The sequence below is a fragment of the Planococcus citri genome, chromosome 4 (genome assembly GCF_950023065.1).
Source record: "Planococcus citri chromosome 4, ihPlaCitr1.1, whole genome shotgun sequence".
NCBI classification, from domain to species: domain Eukaryota; kingdom Metazoa; phylum Arthropoda; class Insecta; order Hemiptera; family Pseudococcidae; genus Planococcus; species Planococcus citri.
Window position 1 is genome coordinate 53,079,758 of NC_088680.1, and position 26,316 is coordinate 53,106,073.

The following is a 26,316-nucleotide window of genomic DNA, read 5'->3' on the forward strand; positions in this document are numbered from 1 at the left end:
ATCTAATTGGAGTTCAATATGATTCACAGCTGGGATTTGCCAATTTTATATTTTAAGTCATTACTTAGCAAAATTACTGAGATACGGCAATCAGAGGTAATGAATTCGTTGAAAATATGTTTCGCATTCTTAAAAGCTGATAACTTCGCGTTATATTGTAAAGGAAAAAAAATGTTCAATTCCTCGAATAATTCTTACCAAGACTGTCGTATGACCATTCGGTATCTGCTGCGGTTGTTAGTGAAGTAGGTAGGTAGGTAGGTATGAGATAACAAGAAAGATGAGAAAGCACAACCCGCGATGATTTAATCACACTCGCGGAGGATAATGTTTCTTGTAAATGATGAGATAATCGTTAAAGCAATATCGGCGTTGTTCAGAGAAAATTGTGTTTTACGTATGAATGGCAAGTAAGGGATTGAAATATACACCTTGCATATATCTAGAGGTACTCAAATGATTTTTGAGACAAAGTCTCATCAGTAATTCGATTCGATGAGTTACTAAAATTTGTAAGATCTGTACTCTGGAATTGGCCAAAACTTTGTGTTAAAAATGTAAATAAGTTTGTAGGTACCTATTGTAGGTACCTATACTCGCTAAAGACTTACAGTTTGAAATGTTAACAATCTTGGGACATTATCCCTTTTTTTGCGTTTAAATGTTCAGAATGAGTGAGCTGTTGTAAACATTTCCGAGATGTGGGCAGTTTTTTCAAAGAAAGAATTTCTATCAATTTGAACACACAGTATGGTTTAATAATCGGTTGAAGTGAGGTTTCGGACACCGCATGCACAAATACACTTAGGAATTTTCATGTATCAAAGGGAAAGGGAGATCATTTGTGCTTAAAAAATCATCTAACGTATAAGTCATCGTGAAAATAACGTCATGTTGAAGCCTCCCTCGGAACAGCTTAGGAAAAGTCTTACACAAGATCTTACTCTGCCAGTTCATTAACACAGCTATAGATACGTAGTTACTTTCTGCAAAGATGAACTTTTATCACTACTGCACGTGCCATCACTTTTATTAGATAAATCAAAAATATCTCACGTTACGTATCTCTGAATAAAAACGTAACAAATACTTCCTATTTTTATTGCTAATAAGTACTTATAATCAAACATTTTGATTACAGTAGACAAGAATGTATTGGCTGTGTCTGAGAGTTAAAGTGACCTAAGTACATGCTCATGATTACATACGTAAATGATAGGTATAGCTATTGGATTTACACCTACTTCTAATTTTAGACAGTTGCATTATTCAGACATCTTATATGTACCTATCATAACGTAAAGATGATAGCAACTAAATTTCAAAAATTTCTTCACATGTCCATAAGTTCAGTTACATTTACTTCCCTATGAGGCTTTCTCACATATTCTCGATAAATGACGTAAAAAGTGTAAGACGAGATGACAGTCAAAATACTCAAAATAATTACAGAAATTGCTCCTTCCACGACCAAAATACTCAACATGCTCTCTGCGCGCGGGTCTAACGATAATATTGTGGAAATCGTAGGTTTACCAATTGGAATTTGAAGCTCGTCATCTTTTTTCGTAACAAAACTCTGAGGAAATTTTGTGGCCGGATGAGATTCAGTTGCAGGTGAAACTAAAGCAGGCTTCTCAAGTGCCAAGTTACACTGATGGTTCAATGGTGATCCAAAGTCCGAAACAGATGATGGTGAATGTTGACACCAGCGATTACTATTTGAAGGGGTGAAATTTTCACAAATACAGGAGTAATTCAAGCCACGTGCCGTTGATGAGCTGCTTAATACGCATAAACCATTGCATGATGCCAATGCACAAGGATTTTTTACCTAGTGAACATTGAAAAAGATTTAAGATTTACGAGGACTGAATGATTAGTTCAAAAGTATTTTACTGAAAGAAAAAGTTGTGCGGGTGGATGGCCGCGTATATTACTTTTCCAGCGTGCAGCAGAAGTGGATTATAAGCAAAAATAAGTTTCACAGTTTTGGTACTCCCATCATTATGATATATTGGCCGAGCATGGGTGTTCCATCTAGACTTGTAAATTTCATTGTCGCCTATACTTCCAAACAAATATCCTTCAAATGCGTTAAACGTAACGAATAATTTCCCAAATACCTATGGATACCATGCAAGTTACTTACATTCGTTCGTGAATTTTTTTCATGTGTTTAGGTTACTACGTATAGGTACCTTAATATGTAGCCTATCTATGTAGGTAATGTAAGTATGCAAGAGTGAGGATACTTCGGTCAATTTTTCTTCTTTCTGTAATGGTATCTTTCAAACTAAAAAACCCTAGAAGTTAGGTTTGGTCTCTTTATAACGAGCAATCTTTCCCCCATTCCCACAAATTGGTCACACTAGAGCGAACAATTTTGTTTTTCTACATAATAATCAAAATTAAACCACACGGTTGCAGCTAGTTTTATAAAAGTGGACTACCTATACATTGAGCACTAGAGAAACAAGCGAGAGGTCCGCGGGACCTGGCAAGAGGGTTCCCCAGATTTGGATAAAAAAATAGGTACAGAGATTAATTTGTTTTCACATTAAAATCCTGTTTTACTCTACATAGGAATAAATATAAATCCAAAATCGTTAATTAGAGTTTTTCGATTAATCAAAAATTTGAAAGCAAAAATTAAAGAAATTAATATTTAATTCGGACATCTAGTTTTTTCGGACATTGTTTTTAAAATTAAAATTCTATTTCACTAATAAGTCTCTATAACCCTACAGGAATAAATACAAATTCAAAATCGTTGATACGAGTTTTTAAATGCAAAATAAAAAATATAATTAATTCAATTCGGACATGTTTTTTGGTTGTCTTTTCTTCAACATCATAGAAAAAAAAAATTTGTTATCGTGAATATCTTCGATTTTAATTGTTGGGATCCTAGAAATTGTTGGCTGATAAAACCGAAGTTGAAAACGCTTAGCAAAGAGTGTTGTTGAAGAATGCGAAAGTGACTTGGCAGTACAAAGGTGTCTTATGTGTAGCGTAATACGCAACACTTAAGACACCTTTCTAAATAACGTGGTGCGGCAAAGAATTGGGAAAAATGTGGATCGATTGCATACACCATTAGTCAATCAGCAATCAGCATTCACAGTTCTACAAAAACTGTTGTAACTATTACTGGGTAATTCTCAAAAAAAGGTAAAAATCGTGTACATGGCTTTCTCAAAGGTTTTAGCATGACATTTTTTATTTATTTTTTGGTCCATTCGAGGATCATCCCCCACACATTTCACATATGGTATTGAGATTTTTAGCCCCTCCTTTCATTGGTGTACATTCGATTTTATACCCCAAATGTCCTTCGACTTGGCTGTCACACGCCATGTTTTTGAAAATGAATGTTATAAAGTGTCATGAACTTCATTTTTTTGGGAAAAATTGACACATTCTCATTATCATAGAACACGAAGGTCCATTATTGTGCAAATTGCAATTGCAATAAGTCCATAGGAAGCTCACATTTCACATTTGAAAACTGTCACACACTTTTTGCGCAAATTTTAGAGCAATTTTCAATTATTTTTGCTAGCTTCCCAATCCAACATTTTTTTCTGGTGAGTGGCTGCACTGGTTCATTGTTCTCATAGAAATCTTATACCCCGCACCGTTTTTTTAAAAACTACATTACAGCTCGTTCTGATCGTACTTATCTGTGGAGTTTTGATATTTCGCAAAATCTGTGTCCTTCGGCTTGCCTTTTTATTTACCCTGATGAACCCGCCAAAAACGATAATTGAGAAAGGGAAGTTATTCTACATGATAAGTATACACATTTATTACGTGTTAAAAATCGAATAATGTCCAGTAGGTAAGGCTAGAAACGAAAAAACGTTGAGATTGTCCTTCGGCTTATCCAGCGCCCATTTGTCCTTCGACTTGGCCAAATTTCAGACAGCTGTACTTTTATCGCGCTAGTCGACATATTACACGATAATACAAGCAAAATTTTACATTTTCTTCCTTCCCACACTTCACCTCTACCCCTACCAAAAAAATAAGTCCAGATTCGAACTCTGCGGCCTGAAAAACATAAATCGACATATTACACGGTACCTAATATAAGCAAAATTTGACATTTTCTCCCTCCCCACGCCTCACCCTCCACCTCTACATAGAAAATAACTCCAGATTCGAATTCTACGACCTCGAAAACATGCCAATCGACATATTACACATTGATGAGGGTATAATCCTAATTATCGCCGTTTTAGGGAGGCCGGGGTCCACAGTGGGGGGATTGAATTGAGGCCAACATTAGAAAAGGGATCTGGGACACATATACAAATGATTCCCACTTGAAATTTTCCAAAAAACTGATTTTTGTTTTTCAAAATTATGCACATCAAAATTGACCTTTTTTTTGAGAATTGCCCTACTATTAAGTAGGACGTTAGTGCTTTATATGTACATATAAGCAGTTAGCAAAGAGGCTGTTTGAATGGTCAAAGGGATGCTTACGCTACCCAGTTGAATCATTAAATTTGTATACGATTGAAGCCTATATTCGAATGAGTTATTTCAACGTTTGTATGAGCTTAATTAATTAACGTGCAAAAAATCAAAATTATGATTTCAAAAAAAAAAAAAGATCAAAATCTTTTTTTGAATTAAGTTCTCACTAGCCAAAGTATCTCAACTCTCTCCCCACTTCCGTATAGATTAGCTATTTGTAGAACATGACGAACAATAAACAACTAGGTATACCTAAGTACATTAGAGATAAATTTGTCATTTCATTTTTACCTGTTTCCTGGTCCCCTGGAAGGAAGTCAAATGCAACCTCATTGTTATCGTTTCATGCCAATATACAGTTTCTGTTATTTCGTCGACTGCCAGTACTACTGGAAACTGGTAGCTTCCATCTGTTAGAATTCTACGGTCTGATCCGTCCATATTAGATCTTATGATCAATCTTTCATCAACATAATCGGTTTGTTGGGAGAAATACATCCATCTGTACACGGAGAGAAAAAAAATAGTATTAAATACTATTTCAAAAATAGTAAGTGCGGAACAGGTCGAAAAATAGTATAATTCACTACAAAAAATAGTGATTTTTCATACTATTAGAAGTAGTACAAATCACTACGAAGAATAGTAATTTTTACTGGTTCAAAATAGTAAAATGTACTATTCTGTGTAGTACTTTATACTACTCTTGATAGCGTTTTACCATATTTCATGTTGTTTAATTTCACTATTCTTCAGTAGTACATTTCACTACTTTGCACTATTCCCAAATAGTAATTTCTACAGTGTTTCTTCTTATAGATAAATGTACTGATGATATCATCAAAGCATTTGATCACAAAGAAACAATACTGAAGAAATTACTATTAAAAATAACGGTAGATACCTAAGGAATAAAGAAATACCACAATTTCGTAAATGATTTAAGCATAGAAAAAAATACAAATTATGTAAGACTATCATTGTACGTAAACGCGATGTATTTAAAATCAACAATATAAAACATGGCCTTATAATCACAAAATGAGTACCTACATATGTAGATAGATGCACAAGAAATAAGTATCTTAAAATCAACATCTCAAATTATATCTACAATAATCAACTTGACGTTTTTAAACTGCATACAAAATGAAGTTGAAGTGATTATCCTATTGTACTTTGATTGATATTTCTGCCATATCCTATTTAAAACAAAAACAAACACACATAGGCCTAATTAATATTAAATGAATCTACTTCATCTATGTGTATAGTTTGCACTAACAACATGGCTGACAAATATTTATTAACGTATCTAAGTAGATAAGTAGATTTCATTATTTATATTTTGATGAATTTGTACATACCTTGATGTGATGATGTTGATTTGCAGGAACTATTCAAACCAAAGTTTGATTGTTACCAAAATAATCACTTAAGTATAATCATTAATTATCAAAAATCGCACCTTGAGAACTCACAAACACTAGCACTGATATCCAAAAACCGTTAGATAACTTCATATATAAATTACTATTTATAGTAGTAATTTTAACTAAACAATAAAGTAGAATGAACTCTGATAAGAAGTGAAATTTACTATTTTGAAATAGTGAAATTCATTTACTACTCCATATGGTGCATAATACAGAAGCTCATAGTATATTTTACTATCAATAGTAGTAGGTTTAAAGTACTATGAAAACATAGTAAAATATACCAATTGTGTATAATAAAATTTACTATTTTGGAATAGTGTATTTGACCATTCGAAATTTTTACTATTTTTAATAGTATAAAATGCTACATTCGATTAGTAATTTCTATCAGATGGTTATTTTCACTACAGTTATAGTAATTTCAACTTCAACTGTAGTGATTTGTACTATTCCTTTTTCTCCGTGTAGAAGCCATTTTCATGCAATCATTTCTTCTAAATCACAATTTGAGTTGTGCATACCTACTTTAAGTCGAGGTATGGTCTCCCTTTGACTCATTTTCGACTTTCCGAGCTGATTTCCCAGTTTAATTGAAATTGATTAAAAGCCCTTCATGGCTTCTTATTCTATCTGACGAGTTTTCAAAAATTCAACTCAAATAAATAGAAAAAAATGTCTATAACAGTAGTAGGCCTACTACCTAGGGCAGCTCAAAATTTAGTTCCAAGAAATTTTCCTCACGTCGCATTTCTAAAAATCCAAATTTCTTGCATGTTGAAACCAGTGGGGTTCGAAACGTGCTCTTGGTTAGTCAACATAAAACTGTTTACATATGTACCTACCCAAACTCTGGAGCTAATGCAACATAGTCCACTTTGCAGACATTAATTTCAGCACATATCCGACCATTATTTGAACAAACTGATAATGATTCATTCGTAGTGAAATATATATTGTTAGTTATCCAATCCACTGCAATAGATGTAACGTATGAACCTATGAAATGAAAACTTACAATTAGAGTTTTTATTTTTTGATCCCGAATTCCCATTAACTATGTTAGGTATTTAACGCTATGAAACCAGAAGATACTCGTAGGTATGTATATAATCAGATAAATGTAATTTTGATATTGTTATAAACCTCGCTGGTACTTTGCCAAAATCTCTTGTCTTTGTCAAAAAAAGGAAGTTGAAAAATACTTACGAGCTTTAATTAAAATTTTTTCAAAACAATTTCTTTCAAAAATAAGTAAGTAGGTACTTGAAGGGAAAACGTTATAAAAAAAATCATTACCGATTATAAAGTTTTCTGTATTTTAGACTTCCACTTCACAGGAGAGAATTCGTCGGATCGAAATAACTTCAGGTTGCCCCAAAAATCAAATTTTCGGCTTCAAAAATGAGTTTATTTTTTGTGCATTATCGCGGTCGTAATTCGTAATTCGAAGTTGACGAACAAGTGTTGCACTCTGGTGGTGGAATGCATGAAATATATGTTGACATGCTGAAAGGGGGACATTTCCATACTCACGCACGCTTCCAGCCTTCCACACACGCACAGCTAGTCCAGTAAATAAAGCACTTTTTGGAGGTAAACCCAAACAAAATTGCGACAAAAGATTTTTTTGCTTTAAAAGGTCTAGGATGATGTCCTAAACAACATATCCGGAGCCGCCCCCGATCCACCTGGTGCGTTCCCCCCCACAGTGGATTTTAGCCCCCCAAAACACGTTTTTCGCTATTTTCTCCCCCGCATTGCATTTTAGCGAAAAATGTGCGGATAGATTAAAAATCTACGTCAAATTTCCGATCTAATGATGTATCAACTTCCCTTGTTGGTACAAGGGGGGTGGGACTACAACCATTTAAAGAAGGGGGGTTTTCTGAAAAATGCGTAAAGGCAATAGCCGCCTAAGAGGGGTGAAATGGTCTCCGAGAGCGTTTAGATTGATATTATCATGGAAGGTGGGTACCATTGAGAAACTTCCGCGTGGAAAATTTCAGATCCACTGCCCCTCCCCTTTTTGGGGAACCCCCCTTTTCTAAAATTTCAAAACCATTTTTCTCAGCCCCATGTGGACCGATTTTGAAAATTTTTTATTATGTTGTACACATCCTTTGGAGGTACACCCACAAAAATTTTCAGCCTCCTCCCCTCATATTTACCCCACAAAATGGCGTTTCAAACTTATTTTATGCTTTTTAACAATAGTCAAATTTGAAGGGGCTAAGTGCTCTGGAGAGGTCTAGATGAGGGTAGGAAAAAAGCTGACGTCATATTCGTGCTCAGCGGTATCGAATCATAAGAGAACAACACCCTATTTATTGATACTTAGTTATTTTCCGCAAAATTCCCATTTTACCCCAACCCTCCTTACGACACATTATTACATCATTTTGAGGGGCAAATATGAGGGGAGGAGGCTGAAAATTTTTGTGGGTGTACCTCCAAAGGATGTGTACAACATAATAAAAAATTTTCAAAATCGGTCCACATGGGGCTGAGAAAAATGGTTTTGAAATTTTAGAAAAGGGGGGTTCCCCAAAAAGGGGAGGGGCAGTGGATCTGAAATTTTCCACGCGGAAGTTTCTCAATGGTACCCACCTTCCATGATAATATCAATCTAAACGCTCTCGGAGACCATTTCACCCCTCTTAGGCGGCTATTGCCTTTACGCATTTTTCAGAAAACCCCCCTTCTTTAAATGGTTGTAGTCCCACCCCCCCTGTACCAACAAGGGAAGTTGATACATCATTAGATCGGAAATTTGACGTAGATTTTCAATCTATCCGCACATTTTTCGCTAAAATGCAATGCGGGGGAGAAAATAGCGAAAAACGTGTTTTGGGGGGCTAAAATCCACTGTGGGGGGGAACGCACCAGGTGGATCGGGGGCGGCTCCGGATATGTTGTTTAGGACATCATCCTAGACCTTTTAAAGCAAAAAAATCTTTTGTCGCAATTTTGTTTGGGTCAAACTCTTTATTGACTGGACTAAGCACTCTACTTGTCGAGATGCGATTCTCTACAAAATGTCCCCCTTTCAGTAAGTCGATGGTGGCGCTGCCACGAGATTTCAATTCCGAATACGAGAACATAACCTATCGATACATTGAAGTTCTTACCTAAGTAGGTAGGTAACTTACCAGACTCAAGTACGACATCTGATTTCGTTGTACGGATCAATGATTTTACTACGTGCCCTTTTCTATTTTTACTATCGAAGGTCGCAAAGTATATAAAATCATTAGCAGCAGTTAAAGCAGTGCAGTTGACTCCATGTTGTAATACTTGAAGTTGGGCAGAAGTTTTATTCAAAGATTTTATTTTCGTTGCCGTTGAATAAATTAAAATATTTCCGTAAGAAACTGTAGCATATCAGAAGGAAGAAGTACCTAGGTAATCAAACTGAGTGTCTCTCATACACGTATTACTTGTATAAAGGTTATAGTAGAGGTGTTCACCATTGGTTCGGCATTCGTTATGGGCGTCCAGATAGTAATCTTCATGACAAAAGCACTTAGTTCTGGAACGGTATTTAGAACAAAACTGATCACATCTGGTGTCGGAAAGCGTGCAATCTTCAATTTCTGAGGAAAATGAAGATGGTTTTTATACGTATTCAAGATTTTCTGATAAGGTATACCCTTACTTATGTGTATGGTAGGTATTTAACTTACGTTTGCATAATTCACTTGATTCATAAGTGCTTGAATTACAAGCGCATTCGGGTCCATTAGGAGTAGGTACACAGAAATGAGGACAAGACGCACATGAATTGAAACCTATTGAAACATGTAAGTATTTACCTTAGAGAAAAATTAACTTTTTTGAAATACATTTATCTTGGTAGGTGAATCCTTGGAATCATGTCAGGTAGGTAGCTATATATAAGACGCAGCAAACACCGAATTTTATTGACAATTAAAAAAAAATAGGTAGGTATCCTAGTTTCAAAAATAAATCAAGAAATATCATCTCAGTTTTTTAATGTTTCATACTTATTACCCACATTAAAAAAGGATGTTTTCAGAATTTTTTCGAAACTTTATCTCAGTGGTCAGTGCCTTCATATTTTTATTTCATTTGAGGAGAGATATACTGAAACGGTCTCTAACCATTTTTCAAAATTTTACTCGTTTGATGACCTCGTCTACCTACCGACCTACTTGCAAAATATTTAAAAAAATCAATGACGACTCATGATGCAAATTTTGGCTGACTTGACATAGGTATACTGAGAATAATCCAAGCAGGTACCTGGTACCTAATGCTGTGAATGCTGTTTTTTTCGAACCTCATCAATTGATTCGCTCCACACTACTTTTAAAGTGAAAGTCAGTTCATTAATCATTTAATGGTATTACCTATTTTCATGAAATAGTCTGTCGCATGCAAATATTGAGCTAGCTGTAATAAATTTGCTCATCTTGCATTTCGCGTCAACTTACTTGACTCATATTTTGCACAATTATCCTGATTTTCATCGGAACCATCATCACAATCAAGTCTGAAATCACATGTGTATTCGAAATCGATACATCTTGACCTATCCTTGCACAAGTATTTACCATTGTGTATGGTGCAGTTTTCAATCGTTATTTGGTCACCTGCTTAAATCACCAACAGAGGGCATTTTCATTCAAAAATAATTGCTATAAGGTAATGTACGTGAAAAGTATGAAACCAAATTATTAGGTATGGTAAGTACCGCAGTTTCTCTCATCGGATCCATCTTGACAGTCAGCCTTCATATCACAGCGCTGGCGTATAACAACAATCGTGTAGTGGTCTTGTTCACAACGAAACCAACCTGTGCGGGGGCTCTATAATTGATAAATGTACTGCTTTGAATACCGGATAGGTAATTAGGTACATATTAAATGGCTTGTCTTGATTATTTACATCAGAATCACATCCGAAAGTTTCATCACTCAAATCTCCACAGTCATCAATTCGGTCACAAAACTGTTGGTCTCCAATTAACTTTCCATTATTACACCGAAATGCCTCAACATAATATACCTGAAAATTCCAAAAAATATAAATTACGTAGGCCTGTATAGCATTAGATAGGTACTAATTCATTTGTTAATTTTCTTGTTTCTGATTCATTGTCATTAGCTATCAATATTCATACGATCTCATTATTAAAAAGTTTTTTCATATCAGTGGTAGATGTAAATGTGTCATTGAAAAATAGGGAAATTATCACCAATTGTCATTGAGTTATGTACCTATACGAGTATGTAGCTTATTGGAACCAAACATTCCTACTCAAATGGTGACTATGAATATGAAACGAAAAATGAAAGCAAAAGAAATCGATTTGCCTGATCACTGGGGAATTTTAATTATTGAATAAGTATGTACAATGCTTTCTCCTTTTCCACCTCTTTATTTTTTTAATTTTTCATAAAAATTATTCAAATAAAGAATGAACTGAAAACTGAGAAAAATTAAAATTTTCTACGCCAAGATTTTTTAAAACATTCTTTTGACAGGAAGCAGCGTTTAAAATTTTGTACGGTTACAAAATAAGGAATTGAGCTGCCAAAAAAAGAACATTGAATTTGAAACACTTTGAACCTTACTTAGTAGGTAGGTAATCAATATTCTTAAAATATTCCCTGTTGATGTGAAACACACTGGAACATTATAATGGTAAGCAGAAGTGCAATTTTTCAAATTTTTGAGTTTCAAAGTTTTGTTAGTTTAGTTGTTTGATTGATTGGAATTAAGAATTCAACGAGCATTAATAGGTAAGTACGTAAGAGTTGCGCAGGTGTCATAACTAGAGGAAAATTGGAATTTATCATTTTTATTTGAAATCAATTTTTGAGTAAAATTGGATCAAGGGTTCACTCACCTCAGAAATCAGCCACACGAATAGTACTACTTTACCCACACCTGCACAAACCATAGTTAAAGTACTTATACCCAATTCAAAATTTTTAAATTGTCACACGAAACTAATTTATTAAGCACATAATTATAGGAAACATAGTGGTGTATAACCGTTTTGTTGATAATTCAAATACACATAAATGTGAATGGCCTGTGATCTTATCATTTCTCGATAAAAACTAGCTTCTATTTCCGTTCAAACAATGTAAGAAGGTACCTATGTACATTTTAAGCACTGATATTTTGAAATCAGACAAATGCATAGCCCACTCATTTTTCAATTTTATGAATATTGCAGGATGTACTTTTTATTACATTCATTTGACGTTTACCCCTATTGGTTGATAAAAATTTGTTCTGTTTCTGGGCCAAAAGGGAACAGAATGAAATAAATTTATAATATATTTTCAATCGTTGCCTATTCTTATTTTATTTTACTCGTAGGTATTCTAGAAAGTTTGCCACTACTTTATGTAGCCCATTTTGGGTCATGGATCCAATTTGAATGCCTTTGTGATTTCAGAACAGTTTTTCAATGGGTTCGATCTAGAAGATTATTAAATATCCACAATCATATAGGTAGGTACAAATTCACCATTGAAAAATTTTTCAAAATAAGGAAAGGGTAAAAATTTCTTACTTGGGGTCGATTCTTTGGAAGCCAAAAGATTGAGCAGATTTTATTTGATCGATGGTCAAGCAAATTAACGTAGAGTAAGGTTAGGTGAAATTCCGTATGCTGTCCAATTGTGCTAGATACCTATGTACATGTAAAAGGAAACGTTAATTCATGATCCAATTCAAAAGTCAACTTGTGAGAGGTAGGTACTTACCTGACGTAGATTTTTCGGGATGACCATCGAATTCGTAGAAAAATCGGTCACTAAATTTGTACCTATGAAATGCTTCGACAATAACGCAATTGAAAAAATTGACTTTCCTTTCCTTTAGATTCATTATGAGTATAATGACTGATAATCTAAAAGGTACTTTTTGATTGAGCTGTAATTAAAAGAAGAGGCTCGGCAGTCGTAGGTAGGAGAAAAAGAGTTAGATTCAGAAATTGGGAACTATTATTTCTTCAAGAAGCGCCAAAGCATTTTAGGTGGATCAATAATTCGTTAAATAAAGTGCATAAGTTAAGTACCTAATTTATTATCAGACTTAACCTGTAACCATTACACAAATGTAGTCTAGCGATATTATAGTTCACTTTTTTTTTTACATATCCATAAGTTCGGTAACATTTACTTCTCTATGACGTTTTTTCATGAAATCTCGATACACGATATATAATAAAATAATACTCAAAATGATTACACAAATTGCTCCCTCTATTACAGCCACAATGTTCAACGTATTTTCGCTATGAGAATTCATCTGTAATATTGTCGGCATTGAAGATTTATCTGCGGATATTTGTGATTCATCTCGTTTCGTTGCAAAACTCCGAGACGATTGTGTTGTTGAATGGGATTCAGCTTGGGGTAGGACTATAAGAACTTTCTCAGATCTGGTATCACACTGCTGGTTCGATATTAATTCGGAATCCGAATCAGACGTCACTGAATGGTGACACCAGCGATTTAAAATGTTCGCAAACGCAGGAGTGAGTTAATCCGAGGGTGGTTGAAGATCTGCTCAATAAACATAACCCATCGCACGATGCCAACGCACAAGGATTCGATGCCTAGTTATAAGAAAAGATTTCAGATTTAAGATAAGTCATTCTCTAGTCATGAAAATTGAAAGTTGATATTACTTTTTCAGCACGTTGCAAAAGAGGATTGTAAGGATAAATATGTCTCACTACTGTAGTGCTTTCATCTGTGTGCACTTGATCCGCTTGGTTCCGATATATGCTGCCCGTCTTCCACCATGATTTATAAATTTTATCGTCGTGGTTTAGTGTAAAGTATACGTATCCTTCAAATGCTTTAAATGTGAAGTACGGGTACTCGTGAGAATCCAAGAGATGCCATGTCTAGCAGTACAAATAGGTACATGGTAGATATTCATGAAACTCATGTCTAATCAAAAGAACCTGTAAGTAAGTGATACCTACCTACTCCACATTTAGTTTTATCATCGTAAATTAAACATTGCCCCCTACTTACTTTTTTTTTGGTTCCAAAGAATGAAACTGAATGCAACATATCTGATTTTGTTTCATACCAATATACCATTTCTACTATTTCGTCAACCGCTAGTGATAATGGAAACTTGTAGCTTCCATCCGTTAAAATATTTCTGTCGGATCCGTCCATATTCGATCTTATGATTAATCTTTCATCAATATGATCGACTTGTTGAGAGAAATACATCCATCTGTCGTGAGCATTTTCATGCAATTATTTTTAATTTTTAAATTATTAGACATGTGTGAATGAGCTTAAATGTGTCCAATACCCATTGCTATAAAGGGAACCTTTCGAACCTTCAGGTTTCAAAATATGTTTTAATCTATAGGTAACGTGGATTTTAAACGAGGCCCTAAGAATAAAATGTACCATTTTCCCATTTTCTACTGCCTTTGTTAATTTATTGATTGTCATTTCTGACGTCTTGATGCATATCTATGTACCTATTTTATTTTTCTGAAACTACGACGTATCTCGTGTTTGATTAAGCTGAGTGTATTGAGCCTGATGGATGAAAATCAACTCGGCAACTAATGACTTGCAAAAATCTCAGCCTTAGGATTGAAATAAAACAAGATTGAAAATGAAATGTTCATCTACCCAAACTCCGGCGCTAATGCAACGTAGTCGACATTGCAGATGCCAATTCGCGCACAAATCTGACCATTACTCGCGCATACTGATAATGACTCGTTCGACGTGAAATATGTATTGTTGGTTATCCAATCTACTGCAATGGATGTAACATATGAACCTATAGAATTTGAAAATTAGTGTTCTTAATTATTTTTGATTATTCTACATATGAAGAAAAATTTTTCATTTGTTTTAAAGGTATGACTTTTCGAACCCACCAGCTAGTTCAATGAACGAAATATTTGCTTTTTTAAACTCTCATTTTCATCACGTTGCATTGGAAAACTCGAAAATTTCCAATGTTTCTGAAATTGCACCTACCTATTTTGAATTGATATTAGTCTAGATACCTACGGATTTTAGCTCTTAGTTTTACTTCTGCTTACTCCTTTTTTTGAAAGGCTAAGGATGATTGATCCATATATAGCGACCTAAAAATTTTACCACGAAGGTTTTCGACCATAAAACCCAACTTCCACTGATCGATTGTAAAATGGAGCTGACTCGTTGTTTTCAACCCATAAATGCCTTTTTATAATTGCAAATTACCTCTCATAGGATGAAATTTTAGACGTTTCAAAATCCAATAATGGGAGCCACTTAATCTATCTAACCCAGTGATTCTTCTAACAAGAAGAATATTAGGCACCTATTAAAATTTCATTCGTCAAACTACGTAAGTACCTACCCAAACCTCATAGAAGTACGAGTAGTTAAGTTCCTACCTGACTTAATTATCTCATCCGGTTTTGCTGCACGAATTGATGTTTTAACTATGCGCCCTTGTCCCTTCTTACTGTTGAAAGTCGCAAAAAGCACGAAATCATGGGCAGCGGACAAAGCGGTGCAATTTACGTCATTTTTTAAAACTTGCTCAGAATAATAATAACCGATCCGAGCTTTTATTTTAGTGGCCGTAGAATAAACCAAAATATTGTCATTGGAAACTGTAATTTAACATGAAAAAGGAGGTATATAGTTAAAAAATAGCTAGATGTATTAGTCGGTGGGGCACGAAAAAAAAAGTCCGCGGATTTTGACGCAGAGACCTTCATTTTGAATTGAAATGAATGCATATAAAATTTTAGCTCCGGAGGAGCTTAGAGGGGAGATTTGAGCCTCAAAAGAGAGGGCATTTCCGAAAAAAATCGTAGTTTTTTCGTTCCTGTCGCTACGCGCAACCTGTTTTGAGGAAAATGACCCAGTCCCAAATGAAAATAAGTACATTGTACATTATTGAATTCTGCGTCGACCTATACTAATGCTGTCAAAATCCAAGACCACTTTTAGATACCAAGAAAATGTTTTCAAAACACGAATTTATCCAAAAATAATGCGATTTGCAAATTTTCAACCGCTCAGTAGAACTCTAAAAAAGGTGTTGGATTTTGACGGCAATGCCATAAATCAACGCAGAATATTTCAAATGCTTTCATTTGAGACTGAGCTTATTTCCCCTCAAAACAGGTTGTTTAATGATAAGAGCGAAAAAATCACGATTTATTCAAAAGTACGATCCTTCTTTGAGGGCTCAAATCTCCCCTCCCAGGGTACGGAGCTGGAAAAATTTGTGCGAAACTTTCAACTGAAAATGAAAGTCTCTGCTATAATATTTGATCAAAATCCGATGGATTTTTTTTTCGATCCGCCTATATAGGCAGCTAGTATTTATAGGTAGGTACGTAATAAATCAGTGAACTAATTTTATCATGATGTAAGTATTTTGTGAAAATTGTATAATTACCACGGCTTTGACATGTTTGACCATCATCCCTAAGCAAGTAATTTTTATTGCAGAAACATTCAACTTTGGAACGGTATTCCCCACAAAATTGATCGCAAGCATTACTCGTAGATAAGCCAGTGCAATCTGAAAATCCTGTAGAAAATTGTGAAGATAGTTTTTTATGAGCTACGTTTCGGCTATTTTTTTTTTTTTTTTTAAATTCATAGTGTGTATTTTTATTCAACTTACCTCTACATAATCGGCTGGATTCGTAAGTAATAGAATCACATGTGCATTCAGGTCCATTAGGAGTAGGTAAGCAAAAATCTTTACAAGACAAACACAAACCGCTATCTATTGAAACACGTACACAGTATATATACAACTTGAAATAGGTATTCAACTTTCTTCTGAATAATATAATAATTACAAAGAAACAAATTTTTTAGAAAAAACTTTCAACAGTTTTGCTACAAGTTGTATACCCATGTACTTACTAGCATATCTTGTACAATTGTCTTTATTTTCATCAGAACAATCATCGCAATGACACGTACCATCGCAAGCGTATTTGAATTCGATGCATCTCGATTTATCTCGACACAAGTATTTACCATTGCGTGTTACACAATTATCTTCAGTCGTTAAGTTACCTGTTCGTATGTGCATAACAAGGATCATTTTGTTATCTACCAAATGATCAGCAGGAGTGAAATTAAATAAATAGGAATGGTACCTACCACAGTTTATTTCATCAGATCCGTCCCTACAGTCGCCTTTCAGATCACAACGAAAGCGTACATCTATACACGTGGAAGCATTACAACGAAATTTACCAGCACCGCAAGACTAGAATTGACAATAGTTGTATTTTGAATCAGGTAGGTACTTCGTAGTTCATAAGAAGAAAATACTAATAAGTATATTAGAATCAAGTAAGTATGAATAGTGATCAAATTATACTCATTTTCATTTACATCACGATCGCATCCGTAGGTTTCATCGCTTCGATCTTCACAATCATAAGCACCGTTACAAAACGAATAATCATTCAGTAACCTCTCATCTTTGCATCGAAATGCCTCGATACCTACCTAAAAATTTCAGAAGATAAAAAGTAGTCCTTATTCGTTTATTGATTTTCAATTTTCATATGAACCTTTGAAAAAGGTATAGACTTGAAGTGATTTTTTTAATGGGGAAACGATTCATCCTGCATACCTATCTAGCTTTTCCTACTAGAAAAGTTGGAATTAATTACAGGTAGGCATGTACCTGATGTCTCTGAGAATACAATCATCAAAAAAAAAATTATATCTACTCGTAAGAAAAACATGTTGGTTTCAACTATTTTGAAGTTCTTCCCGAAAATAGTCTTAAAAAATATTTTAGAGCAATTTGTGATTTTTTTTTCAACTACATAATATGTAGATAGGTATCTACATAAGAAGTTAAGAAGCGGGATCATTTCTGAGAAATTAATTTAAATTTCCTACGAAGATCCCGATAAAAATGGGTGTGAAGTCTCCTCTTCGAGGAACGTTTAAAGTCATGGATGTGTTTTTCGGTCCGGTTAAGTATGTATAACTCAATGTTTGGAATTATTCCAAATGGACAGAAAAGTTTGGCTATAAATATCCGAATGCTATTTTTGAAATTTTGACATAATTTCAACAAATCATTAATTGTTTTCAAAGTTTTTAAAATTCAGACTTGATAACTAAAAGTCTACTTCGATGTACCCACATAAAAAGAAATTTCTGAAATTGACAATTTTTTCAAAGTTTTTGATAGTTTGACATTAAGACAAAAATTCATCAACATTTTTTCCAAACATCAACTTTTCTCCAAAATTTTCAACAGTTTGATAACATTAAAATGTCAGAAACTGTGTTTCTTGCAGTTTCTTCCAACTTTTGAAAATCTTACATTATGTCAGAATGTTGAATAATTTTTTTTTCAAGTTTTCAAACGTCAGGGTCACGCAGATTGGCGTTACATGGATCAGTGTCTCGCAAATTTCGGGAAGACCCCCGGCACAAAAATTCATCCATGTCAAAAGCAATTATTGAAGATCTCAAAATTTTAATCACACAGAACGTTTAAAAATATCAAGCTTTAATCCCAAGATTCATGCCTTCTGCCCCTAAATAAGTAGGTAGTCAAAATCGCAATAATTTTGAAACAATGTTGAAGTAAATTATTTCAGTATGTACCTATTCCTAAATTTTTAGTTTAACAAAATCATTATAGGTACATTTAAAATTTAAAAAAAAAAATCACGTTAATAATTGAATAAATTTCAGTGAAGGACCACTCACTTCAGAGATCAGCCATACGAAAAACACTACTTTTCCAACACTTGCGCCAATCATGATTTTAATTATTAACCACCGAAGTTTTCGCATAAAAACAGAAGAGACAGTGTGGCACGAATAACTGTTCATTGTTGACATTAAGTGCATCTATCTACATTTCGGTAACTTTTATCACTCTTTGATAAAACTCACTTCAGTTTCCGTTTGAATATCTTATAACGTTGTAATTAGGTAAGTACATACCTATATTTCGGTATTGAGAAAAGGCATGTACAGGGTTCCCCAATAATATCGAGCTGGGATGGCGAGAATTTTCGAAGGTTAGCAGCATTGAATCAATGTATATATTTTGATTTGGCTCAGCGCTGCCAACCCATGGAAATTGTCGCCAGCTATGCCCGATATTATATATATTATTTATAGGGAACCCTGTAAAGTAGAGTACCTACCATAGAAGTGCCTATTATTATTATTTTTTGCAAAGTTTTCTATGCGCACAATTTTGAGATTCCCATAAGTAGACGACTTTTTTCGGCGATTAGCTGATGAATCCAAAAAAATGTTGACCCAGAATGGTGCGCACACCTACACAGTTTCTATCTTATGTGAAGATGAAGTGTTATCACTATTGACGCACGTGTCATTACCTACTTTGAATAGATAACAAGTATCCTCTGTACTTATCTCTGAATAAAATCGCACTTCCTACTGTCTATGTTAATAATAAATGTTGCATCTGGTGTGTATGCACCTGCGAGAATCTCTGTTGCAATTCTCCTGGCCTAATCGACTAAGGGCAGTAAGGGCCACATGTTCAATATGTCTGTCAATGAGAAGCTCACGAAGCATTCGCGAGTTTATTTGTATAAAATACAAAATCGGTTTCGGCGAAGATAAAAGTAGGTATAGAAGTATTTCGTAAAGAGGTGCAAATTGACACAATTAATTTCAACTCATGGCAGGTGCCTGAAAACAATTTGTAGAATTATAAAATAGAGCTGAAACATATTCTATACTATGCCCAATTGCCCATGGATCCAGTTTGAATGCCTTTGGGATTTCAGAACAGCTGTTCAATGGGATCGAGCTAGAAAATGATTACATATTCACAATCGTACACTTAAGATGAAATTTCTTCATTAAAAAATGAAGGGAAAAAAGGAAGTAGGTAAGGACTGCTTACGCAGGATTGATTCTCCGGAATCCAAAAAGTTGGCAGATTTTATGTGATCGCTGATCAAGCAAATTAACCTAGAGTAGGTGAAATTTCGTATGCTGTCCAATTAAGCTAGATATGTACCTAAACGTTAATTTCATGATCCAACTTTAAAGTCGAATTGTGAGGGTAGGTAGGTACCTACCTAGTATATTTTCCAGGATGTCCATCGAATTTGTAGAAAAATCGGTCACCAAATTTGTACACCTATGAAAGGCTTTGGCAATTACGCAGTTGAAAAAAATGGCTTTCCTTTCCTCTATTCATTATGAGCAATGGCTGATGAGTAGTTTACGCTTTGAAATCTAGAAGGTACTTTTTGATCGAGCTGTAATTATAGGAGAAGAGACTCAGCAGTCGCGGGTACAAGAAAGTGGGTTAGATTCAGAATCTGAGAGTGAGAGCTATTATTCTTCAAAAATTACCAAAGCATTTTTTAGGTGGATCAATAAATTTTTAAATAAAGTGTGTAAGTAGGTAGGTACCTAATTTATTATGAGACTTAACCATTACCTACACAAAAGCAGTAGCGATATATAGTTCAATTTTTGTTTACATATCCATAAGTTCGGTAACATTTACTTCTTTATGACCCCTTTTCATGAAATCTCGATATATTTGTAAGATATAAAATAAAATAATACTCAAAATAATTACACAAATTGCCCCCTCTATTACAGCCACAATATTTAACGTATTTTCGCCATGAGAATTTATCTGTAATATTGTCGACATTGAAGATTTATCTGCGGATATAGTTTGTGATTCATCTCGTTTCGTCGCAAAACTCGTAGACGATTGTGTTGTTGAATGGGGTTCAGCTTGGGATGGGACTGTAACAGCTTTCTCAGATCTGAAATCACACTGATCGTTTGATGTTAATTCGAAATGCGAATCAGATGACACAGAATGGTGGCACCAGCGATTACTAGTATTTGTAGCTTTGAAATGTTCACAAACACAGGAGTAAGTTAATCCGAGGGTGGTTGAAGATCTGCTCAATAAGCATAAACCATCACACGATGCGAATGCACAAGGATTTGCTACCTACATAGTCATAGGAAAAAATTTCAGATTTATGATGAGTCATTAACTTGAAAAAAATTTGCTAGTCATAATGAATTGAAACATTGATATTACTTTTTCAGCACGTTGCAAAAGAGGATTGTAAGGATAAATATGCCTCACTGCTGTGGTGTTTGTATCTATGTGCTCTGTCTCTATATACGATTCTTCATAATATATTCTGTCCCACTTCAATTTGTAAATTTTATTGTCCTGATATCGTGTAGAGAATAAGTATCCTTCAAATGCTTTAAATCCTTCAAATGCTTTGAATGTGAAGGAACGAGACGAGAGTGACCATGTCTAGGAGTTCAAATACATTTAGGTATATTTTCATGAAATTTATTTCCAATCAAAAGAACGTGTTAGTGACTCTTAAATATGGGCATCTACTTACTTTTTTTCTGGTTCCAAAAAATGAAATTGAATGCAACATATCTGATTTTGTTTCATACCAGTACACCATTTCTACTATTTCGTCAACCGCTAGTGATACTGGAAACTTGTAGCTTTCATCTGTTAAAATATTTCTGTCGGCTCCGTCCATATTCGATCTAATAATTAATCTTTCATCAATATGATCAACTTGTTGAGAGAAATACATCCATCTATCGTAAACATTTTTATAGAGTTTTTTTTTTTCATTTTTAAATTAGACATACGTAAATGAGCTGAAATGTGAACAAATAGGTAAGGTATACCCATTGCTGAAAGAGAACCTCTCGAACCTTCAGTTCCAAAATGGACCTAAATCTAGTTAACGTGGATTTTTCAGTAAGGCCTTAAGAATAAATGTACCTACTCTCTCTCTGCACTTTCTACTGCCTTTGTTGATTTATGAATTGCCTTTCTGACTTATATATATACCTTTCATTTTTCTGAAACGATAGGTACCTACATATATTTGATCATTTCAAGCCGAAACATTTTCATCTTTTTGGATTGTAGCCTGATTGGATGAAAATAAACTCGGTGACTAATGATTTGCAAAAATCTCATGGTCAGCGTTAGAATTACTTAGAATAAAATAAGAGTAAAATGTTCATCTACCCAAACTCAGGAGCTAAAGCAACGTAGTCGACATTGCAGATGCCAATTCGTGCACAAATCTGACCATGACTCGCGCATACTGATAATGACTCGTTCGACGTGAAATATGTATTGTTGGTTATCCAATCTACTGCAATGGATGTAACATATGAACCTGTAGAATTTTAAAATAAGTGTTCTTATCCAGGAGCATTATGTAAGAAAGATTTTTAAATTTTTAAAGTTTCGTAATATGACCCTTCGAACCCATGGATTGCAAAGGACGAAATCTTTGATTTTTTTCAACTCGTTTTCATCGCACCTTGTATTAAAAAACTCGAATTGCTGAAATTTCTATGAATAATTATATCCTACCTGACTCAATTACCTCATCCGGTTTTGCTGAACGAATTGATGTTTTAACTATGCGCCCTTGTCCTTTTTTACTATTGAAAGTCGCAAAGAGCACGAAATCATGGGCAGCGGACAAAGCGGTGCAATTTACTTTACTTTTTAAAAGTTGCTCAGATTTATGATAATCACTCCAAGCTTTTATTTTAGTTGCCGTAGAATAAACCAAAATATTTTTATTGTGAACTGTAAGTAACACGAAAAGGAAGGTATAGTTAAGAATAAGTAGGTACCTACTTATAGTACATTATGTATATTAGCAGGTGGGGCGCGAAAAAAGTCGGTGGATTTTGACACAGAGATCTTCATTTTGAGTTGAAAGGAATGCATAAAAAATTTTAGCTCCGGAGGAGCCTCTGGAGGGGAGATTTGAGCCTCCAAAGGGAGGGTATTTTCCAAAAAATTGTGGTTTTTTCGCTTCTGCCATTACACGCAACCTGTTTTGAGGAAAATTACCCAGTCTCAAATGAAAGTAAGAAGATATTTGAATTCTGCGTCGATCTATATTAACGCTGCCAAAATCCAAGACCACTTTTAGGGTTCTACTGAATGGTTGAAAATTTGCAAATCGTAGGTATTCGAATAAATATGCTCTTTAAGGGCCCAAATCTCCCCTCCAGCGGCATCTACGGAACTAAAAAGATTTTGTGGGTAGGTTCCTGACTCGAAATTGAAAATGAAAGTCTCTGCTGAATTAGATCACAATTCAATGGATTTTTTTTGATCCGCCTATTAGGCCTACCTAGTATTTATTAGGTACCTACTTATAGATACCTACGTAGAACAGTGGACTCATTATTATTATAATAAGTATTTTGTGAAAATTGAATAATTACCACTGCTTTGACATGTTTTCCCATCATTGCCAAGAAAGTAATTTTTATTGCAGAAACATTCAACTTTGGAACGGTATTTCCATTCCCAACAAAATTGATTGCAGCGAAAGTCTGATAAGCCAGAGCAATCTGAAATTTCTGTAGAAAATTGTGAAGATGGTTTTTAATGAGCTACGCTTTAGATATATTTTTTTGATTCATAGTACATACAAGTACATATTTGTATTCAACTTACCTCTACATAATTCGCTCGATTCATAAGCAATTGAATCACACACACATTCAGGTCCATTAGGAGTAGGTAGGCAAAAATGTTTACAAGACAAACACAAACTGCTATCTACTCGTATTGAAACACGTATCGTTATACACAACTTGAAATATTCAACTTTCTTTTGAATAATATGAAGTTAGAAAAAACTTCCAAAAGTTTTGCAACAAGTTATACTTACGAGCATATCTTGTACAATTATCTTTATTTTCATCAGAACAATCATCGCAATGACACGTATTATCGCAAGCGTATTTCAATTCGATGCATCTGGATTTATCTCGACATAAGAATTTACCATTGCGTGTTACACAATTTTCAGCCGTTACGTTACCTGTTCGTAATATTAACAAGGTTCATTTTGTTATTTTATATCTACCAAATGAACAGCAGGACTGGCATTAAATAAATATGGTACCTACCGCAGTTTACTTCATCAGATCCGTCCCTACAGTCACCATTCAGATCACAACGAAAGCTTATACGTAAACACGTGGAATCATTACAACGAAATTTACCAGCACCGCAAGACTAGAATTGGCAATAGTTGTTATTTGAATCAGGTAGGTACTTCGTAGTTCGTAAGTAGAAAATGTATCAGAATCAAGTATGAATAATGAATAAATTATACTCATTTTCATTTACCTACATCAGAATTGCATCCGTAGGTTTCATCGCTTCGATCTTTGCAATCAACAACACCGTCACAAAACGAATTATCATTCAGTAACTTCTCATCATCATCATTGCATCGAAATGCATCGATACCTACCTAAAAATTTCAAGCAATAAAGATTAGTCCTTACTCATTTATTGATTTTCATATCAACTTTTTTTGAAGTAGGTAGATAGGTAGACTTGAAGTTATTTTTTTAATGGGAAAACTATTCATCCTGTAAGACCTATCTAGCTTTTCCCCCTATACCTATAGTCTAGTAGCACATGTAGAATTAGACAAAAAAATGGGCTCATTTGGAAAACTTTGGTAGAAAGCTGAATTCTGGTATACAGGTACAGTTTTGTGCCCTAATCAAAGATGTGAGGTGTCCGGTCGTGTCCGAGGTGAGCGTTTCCCTAAATTGTGGATCCTAGCCCGCCAAATTCATTTTTGGCATTTTTCTCCTCAAATATTGATCCTAGCTTAAAAAAGTGAAGTTCATTTTAATCTACAGAATATTTCCTACAAAATGACTATCCAATGGTTGCCGTAACCCCAAAGGGGGGGGGGGTGGAGCTGTCTTTGTTTAAAGAGAGGTTCCTTCAAAGTGATTATAATTTTTCGAAAACCGTTTCTCATGCTGGTATATATTGATAGCAAGTGGATCTGCTCAGATATGAATGCTGACCTCATCCATAATTACCAGTGGACTTCAGACCCACCCCTCCCTCTCCTATTGTCATTATACTTTCACCATATGCATGAAGTGAAAGTTGTTAAGAATGGTGTCATAAAACGAGAAAAACAATGTTGGTTTCAACTATTTTGAAGTTCTTCCCGAAAATAGTCTCAAAAAATATTTTAGAGCAATTTGTGATTTATTCAGTGCATAAGAAGTTAAGAAGCAGGATAATTTCTAAAGAACTTCATTCAAATTTTATACTAAGATCCCGATAAAAATGGGTATAAAATCTCCTCTTTGAGAAACATTTCAAGTCATGGATGTGTTTTTTTGGTCAAGTTGTATGTAACTCGATGTTTGGAATTCCAAATAAACAGAAAATTTAAACTTTTAAACATAAGAATGCTATTTTTGAAATTTTGACATAATTTCAGCAAATCATTAATTTTTTTTAAAGTTTTTAAAAGTCAGATTTGATATCTAAAAGTCTACTTCGATGTAAAGAGAAATTTCTGAAATTAGCAATTTTTTTCCAAGCATCAACTTTTCTCCAAATTTTTCAAGAATCTGATAAGTGATAACATTAAAATGTCAGAAATTGTGCCTCTTGCAGTTTCTTATAACTTTTTGAAAATCTTACAATATGTGAGAATGTCAAATCATTATTTTTGTTTTTCATGTTTTCAAAGCATCTTGCAAATTTCGGAAAGACCTCCTGCAAAAGGAAATATTATTGAAGGTCTCAACATTTTAATTACACAAGAGTTTTTAAAATATCAAGCTTTCATCCAAAGATTCATGCCTATTTTGATTTACCCTTAAATAAGTACCACCATGGGTAGTCAAAATTGCAATAATTTTGAAACAATGTTGAAATAAATTATTTTAATATTCCTACATTTTCAATTCAACAAAATCATTATAAGTAGGTACATTGAAAATTGAAAAAAAATCTTGTTAATAAATGAATAAATTTTAGTGGAGGGCCACTCACTTCGGAGATCAGCCATACGAACAACAATACTTTCCCAACACTTGCACCAATCATGATTTTAACCACCGAAATTTTCGCATAACTATAAACAGAAGAGACAATGTGGAACAAATAACTATCTTGTTGACATTGAGAGCATCTATCTACATTTTAGTAATTTTTATCACTTTTTGATAAAACTCACTTCAGTTTCCGTTTGAATATCTTACAACGTTTGTATATTATAGGTCTATATTTAGGTAGGTATTGAGAAAAAACATGCATAGGGTTCCCAATAATATCAAGCATGGCTGGCGAGAATTTTCGAGGGTTGGCAGCATTGCATCAGTGTATTTTGATGTGGCTCAGCGCTGCCAACCCATGGAAATTCTTGTAAAGTAGGTACCTATGTATGTAGGTACCTTAGATACCCATATTTTTTTGCAAAGTTTTCTATGCACACAATTTTTAAAGCAGACAACTTTTTTTGGCGATAAGCTGATGAATCCAAAAAAAA

The 26,316-nt window shown here is 34.3% G+C and overlaps 4 protein-coding genes across 6 annotated transcripts in view; 1 reads left to right on the forward strand and 3 right to left on the reverse strand.

The window, feature by feature from the left end:
• LOC135843109 (dual 3',5'-cyclic-AMP and -GMP phosphodiesterase 11A-like) overlaps window positions 1-26,316 on the forward strand; it is a 205,903-nt gene that overhangs the window by 136,764 nt on the left and 42,823 nt on the right. The window lies entirely within an intron of this gene.
• LOC135842547 (prolow-density lipoprotein receptor-related protein 1-like) lies at window positions 1,086-12,015 on the reverse strand. Of its 2 annotated transcripts, none has more exons than XM_065360053.1 (11): window positions 11,800-12,015; window positions 10,836-10,955; window positions 10,642-10,756; window positions 10,382-10,543; window positions 9,611-9,715; window positions 9,395-9,520; window positions 9,077-9,298; window positions 6,770-6,923; window positions 4,780-4,990; window positions 1,941-2,126; window positions 1,086-1,834 (listed from the first exon to the last, which is right to left on the reverse strand). In XM_065360053.1, the coding sequence occupies exons 1-11, from the start codon at window positions 11,851-11,853 to the stop codon at window positions 1,334-1,336; spliced, it is 1,956 nt and encodes a 651-aa protein (XP_065216125.1). In that variant the 5' UTR covers window positions 11,854-12,015; the 3' UTR covers window positions 1,086-1,333. The 2 variants fall into 2 exon arrangements, with proteins under 2 accessions (XP_065216125.1, XP_065216126.1); XM_065360054.1 differs by having other exon boundaries at window positions 10,382-10,540; window positions 11,800-12,014.
• LOC135842550 (low-density lipoprotein receptor-related protein 2-like) lies at window positions 12,969-18,934 on the reverse strand. The gene is made up of 11 exons (XM_065360056.1): window positions 18,662-18,934; window positions 17,318-17,434; window positions 17,081-17,189; window positions 16,838-16,993; window positions 16,590-16,694; window positions 16,359-16,493; window positions 15,340-15,561; window positions 14,579-14,732; window positions 13,955-14,165; window positions 13,600-13,821; window positions 12,969-13,527 (listed from the first exon to the last, which is right to left on the reverse strand). Exons 1-11 carry the CDS (start codon window positions 18,803-18,805, stop codon window positions 13,393-13,395), a joined length of 1,710 nt encoding a protein of 569 aa, XP_065216128.1. The 5' UTR covers window positions 18,806-18,934; the 3' UTR covers window positions 12,969-13,392.
• On the reverse strand, window positions 20,340-26,256 carry LOC135843110 (low-density lipoprotein receptor 2-like). Of its 2 annotated transcripts, none has more exons than XM_065360862.1 (11): window positions 25,821-26,256; window positions 24,136-24,258; window positions 23,909-24,017; window positions 23,668-23,820; window positions 23,451-23,555; window positions 23,216-23,353; window positions 22,344-22,565; window positions 21,990-22,143; window positions 21,337-21,493; window positions 21,015-21,242; window positions 20,340-20,921 (listed from the first exon to the last, which is right to left on the reverse strand). In XM_065360862.1, exons 1-11 carry the CDS (start codon window positions 25,872-25,874, stop codon window positions 20,427-20,429), a joined length of 1,938 nt encoding a protein of 645 aa, XP_065216934.1. In that variant the 5' UTR covers window positions 25,875-26,256; the 3' UTR covers window positions 20,340-20,426. The 2 variants fall into 2 exon arrangements, with proteins under 2 accessions (XP_065216934.1, XP_065216931.1); XM_065360859.1 differs by having other exon boundaries at window positions 21,337-21,547.

Bases quoted from the DNA above. Each gene is read 5' to 3' on its own strand.
- LOC135842547 (XM_065360053.1), bottom strand. From the start codon at position 11,853: ATGGTTTGTGCAGGTGTGGGTAAAGTAGTACTATTCGTGTGGCTGATT. The intron at 10,956-11,799 runs GTGAGTGAACCC...TGGAATTTTCAG, and splicing joins TCGTGTGGCTGATTTCTGAG to GTATATTATGTTGAGGCATT. The intron at 9,716-10,381 runs GTAAGTTGACGC...ATGTTTCAATAG, and splicing joins TTGTGCAAAATATGAGTCAA to GTTTCAATTCATGTGCGTCT.
- LOC135842550 (XM_065360056.1), bottom strand. From the start codon at position 18,805: ATGCACTTAATGTCAACAATGAACAGTTATTCGTGCCACACTGTCTCT. The intron at 15,562-16,358 runs GTAATTATACAA...GTTAAATTACAG, and splicing joins TCAAACATGTCAAAGCCGTG to TTTCCAATGACAATATTTTG. The intron at 14,733-15,339 runs GTAGGAACTTAA...CAAATTCTATAG, and splicing joins GGATGAGATAATTAAGTCAG to GTTCATATGTTACATCCATT.
- LOC135843110 (XM_065360859.1), bottom strand. From the start codon at position 25,874: ATGATTGGTGCAAGTGTTGGGAAAGTATTGTTGTTCGTATGGCTGATC. The intron at 24,018-24,135 runs GTAGGTAAATGA...TGCCAATTCTAG, and splicing joins CCTACGGATGCAATTCTGAT to TCTTGCGGTGCTGGTAAATT. The intron at 21,243-21,336 runs GTAAGTAGATGC...TTGAACTCCTAG, and splicing joins TTTTTGGAACCAGAAAAAAA to ACATGGTCACTCTCGTCTCG.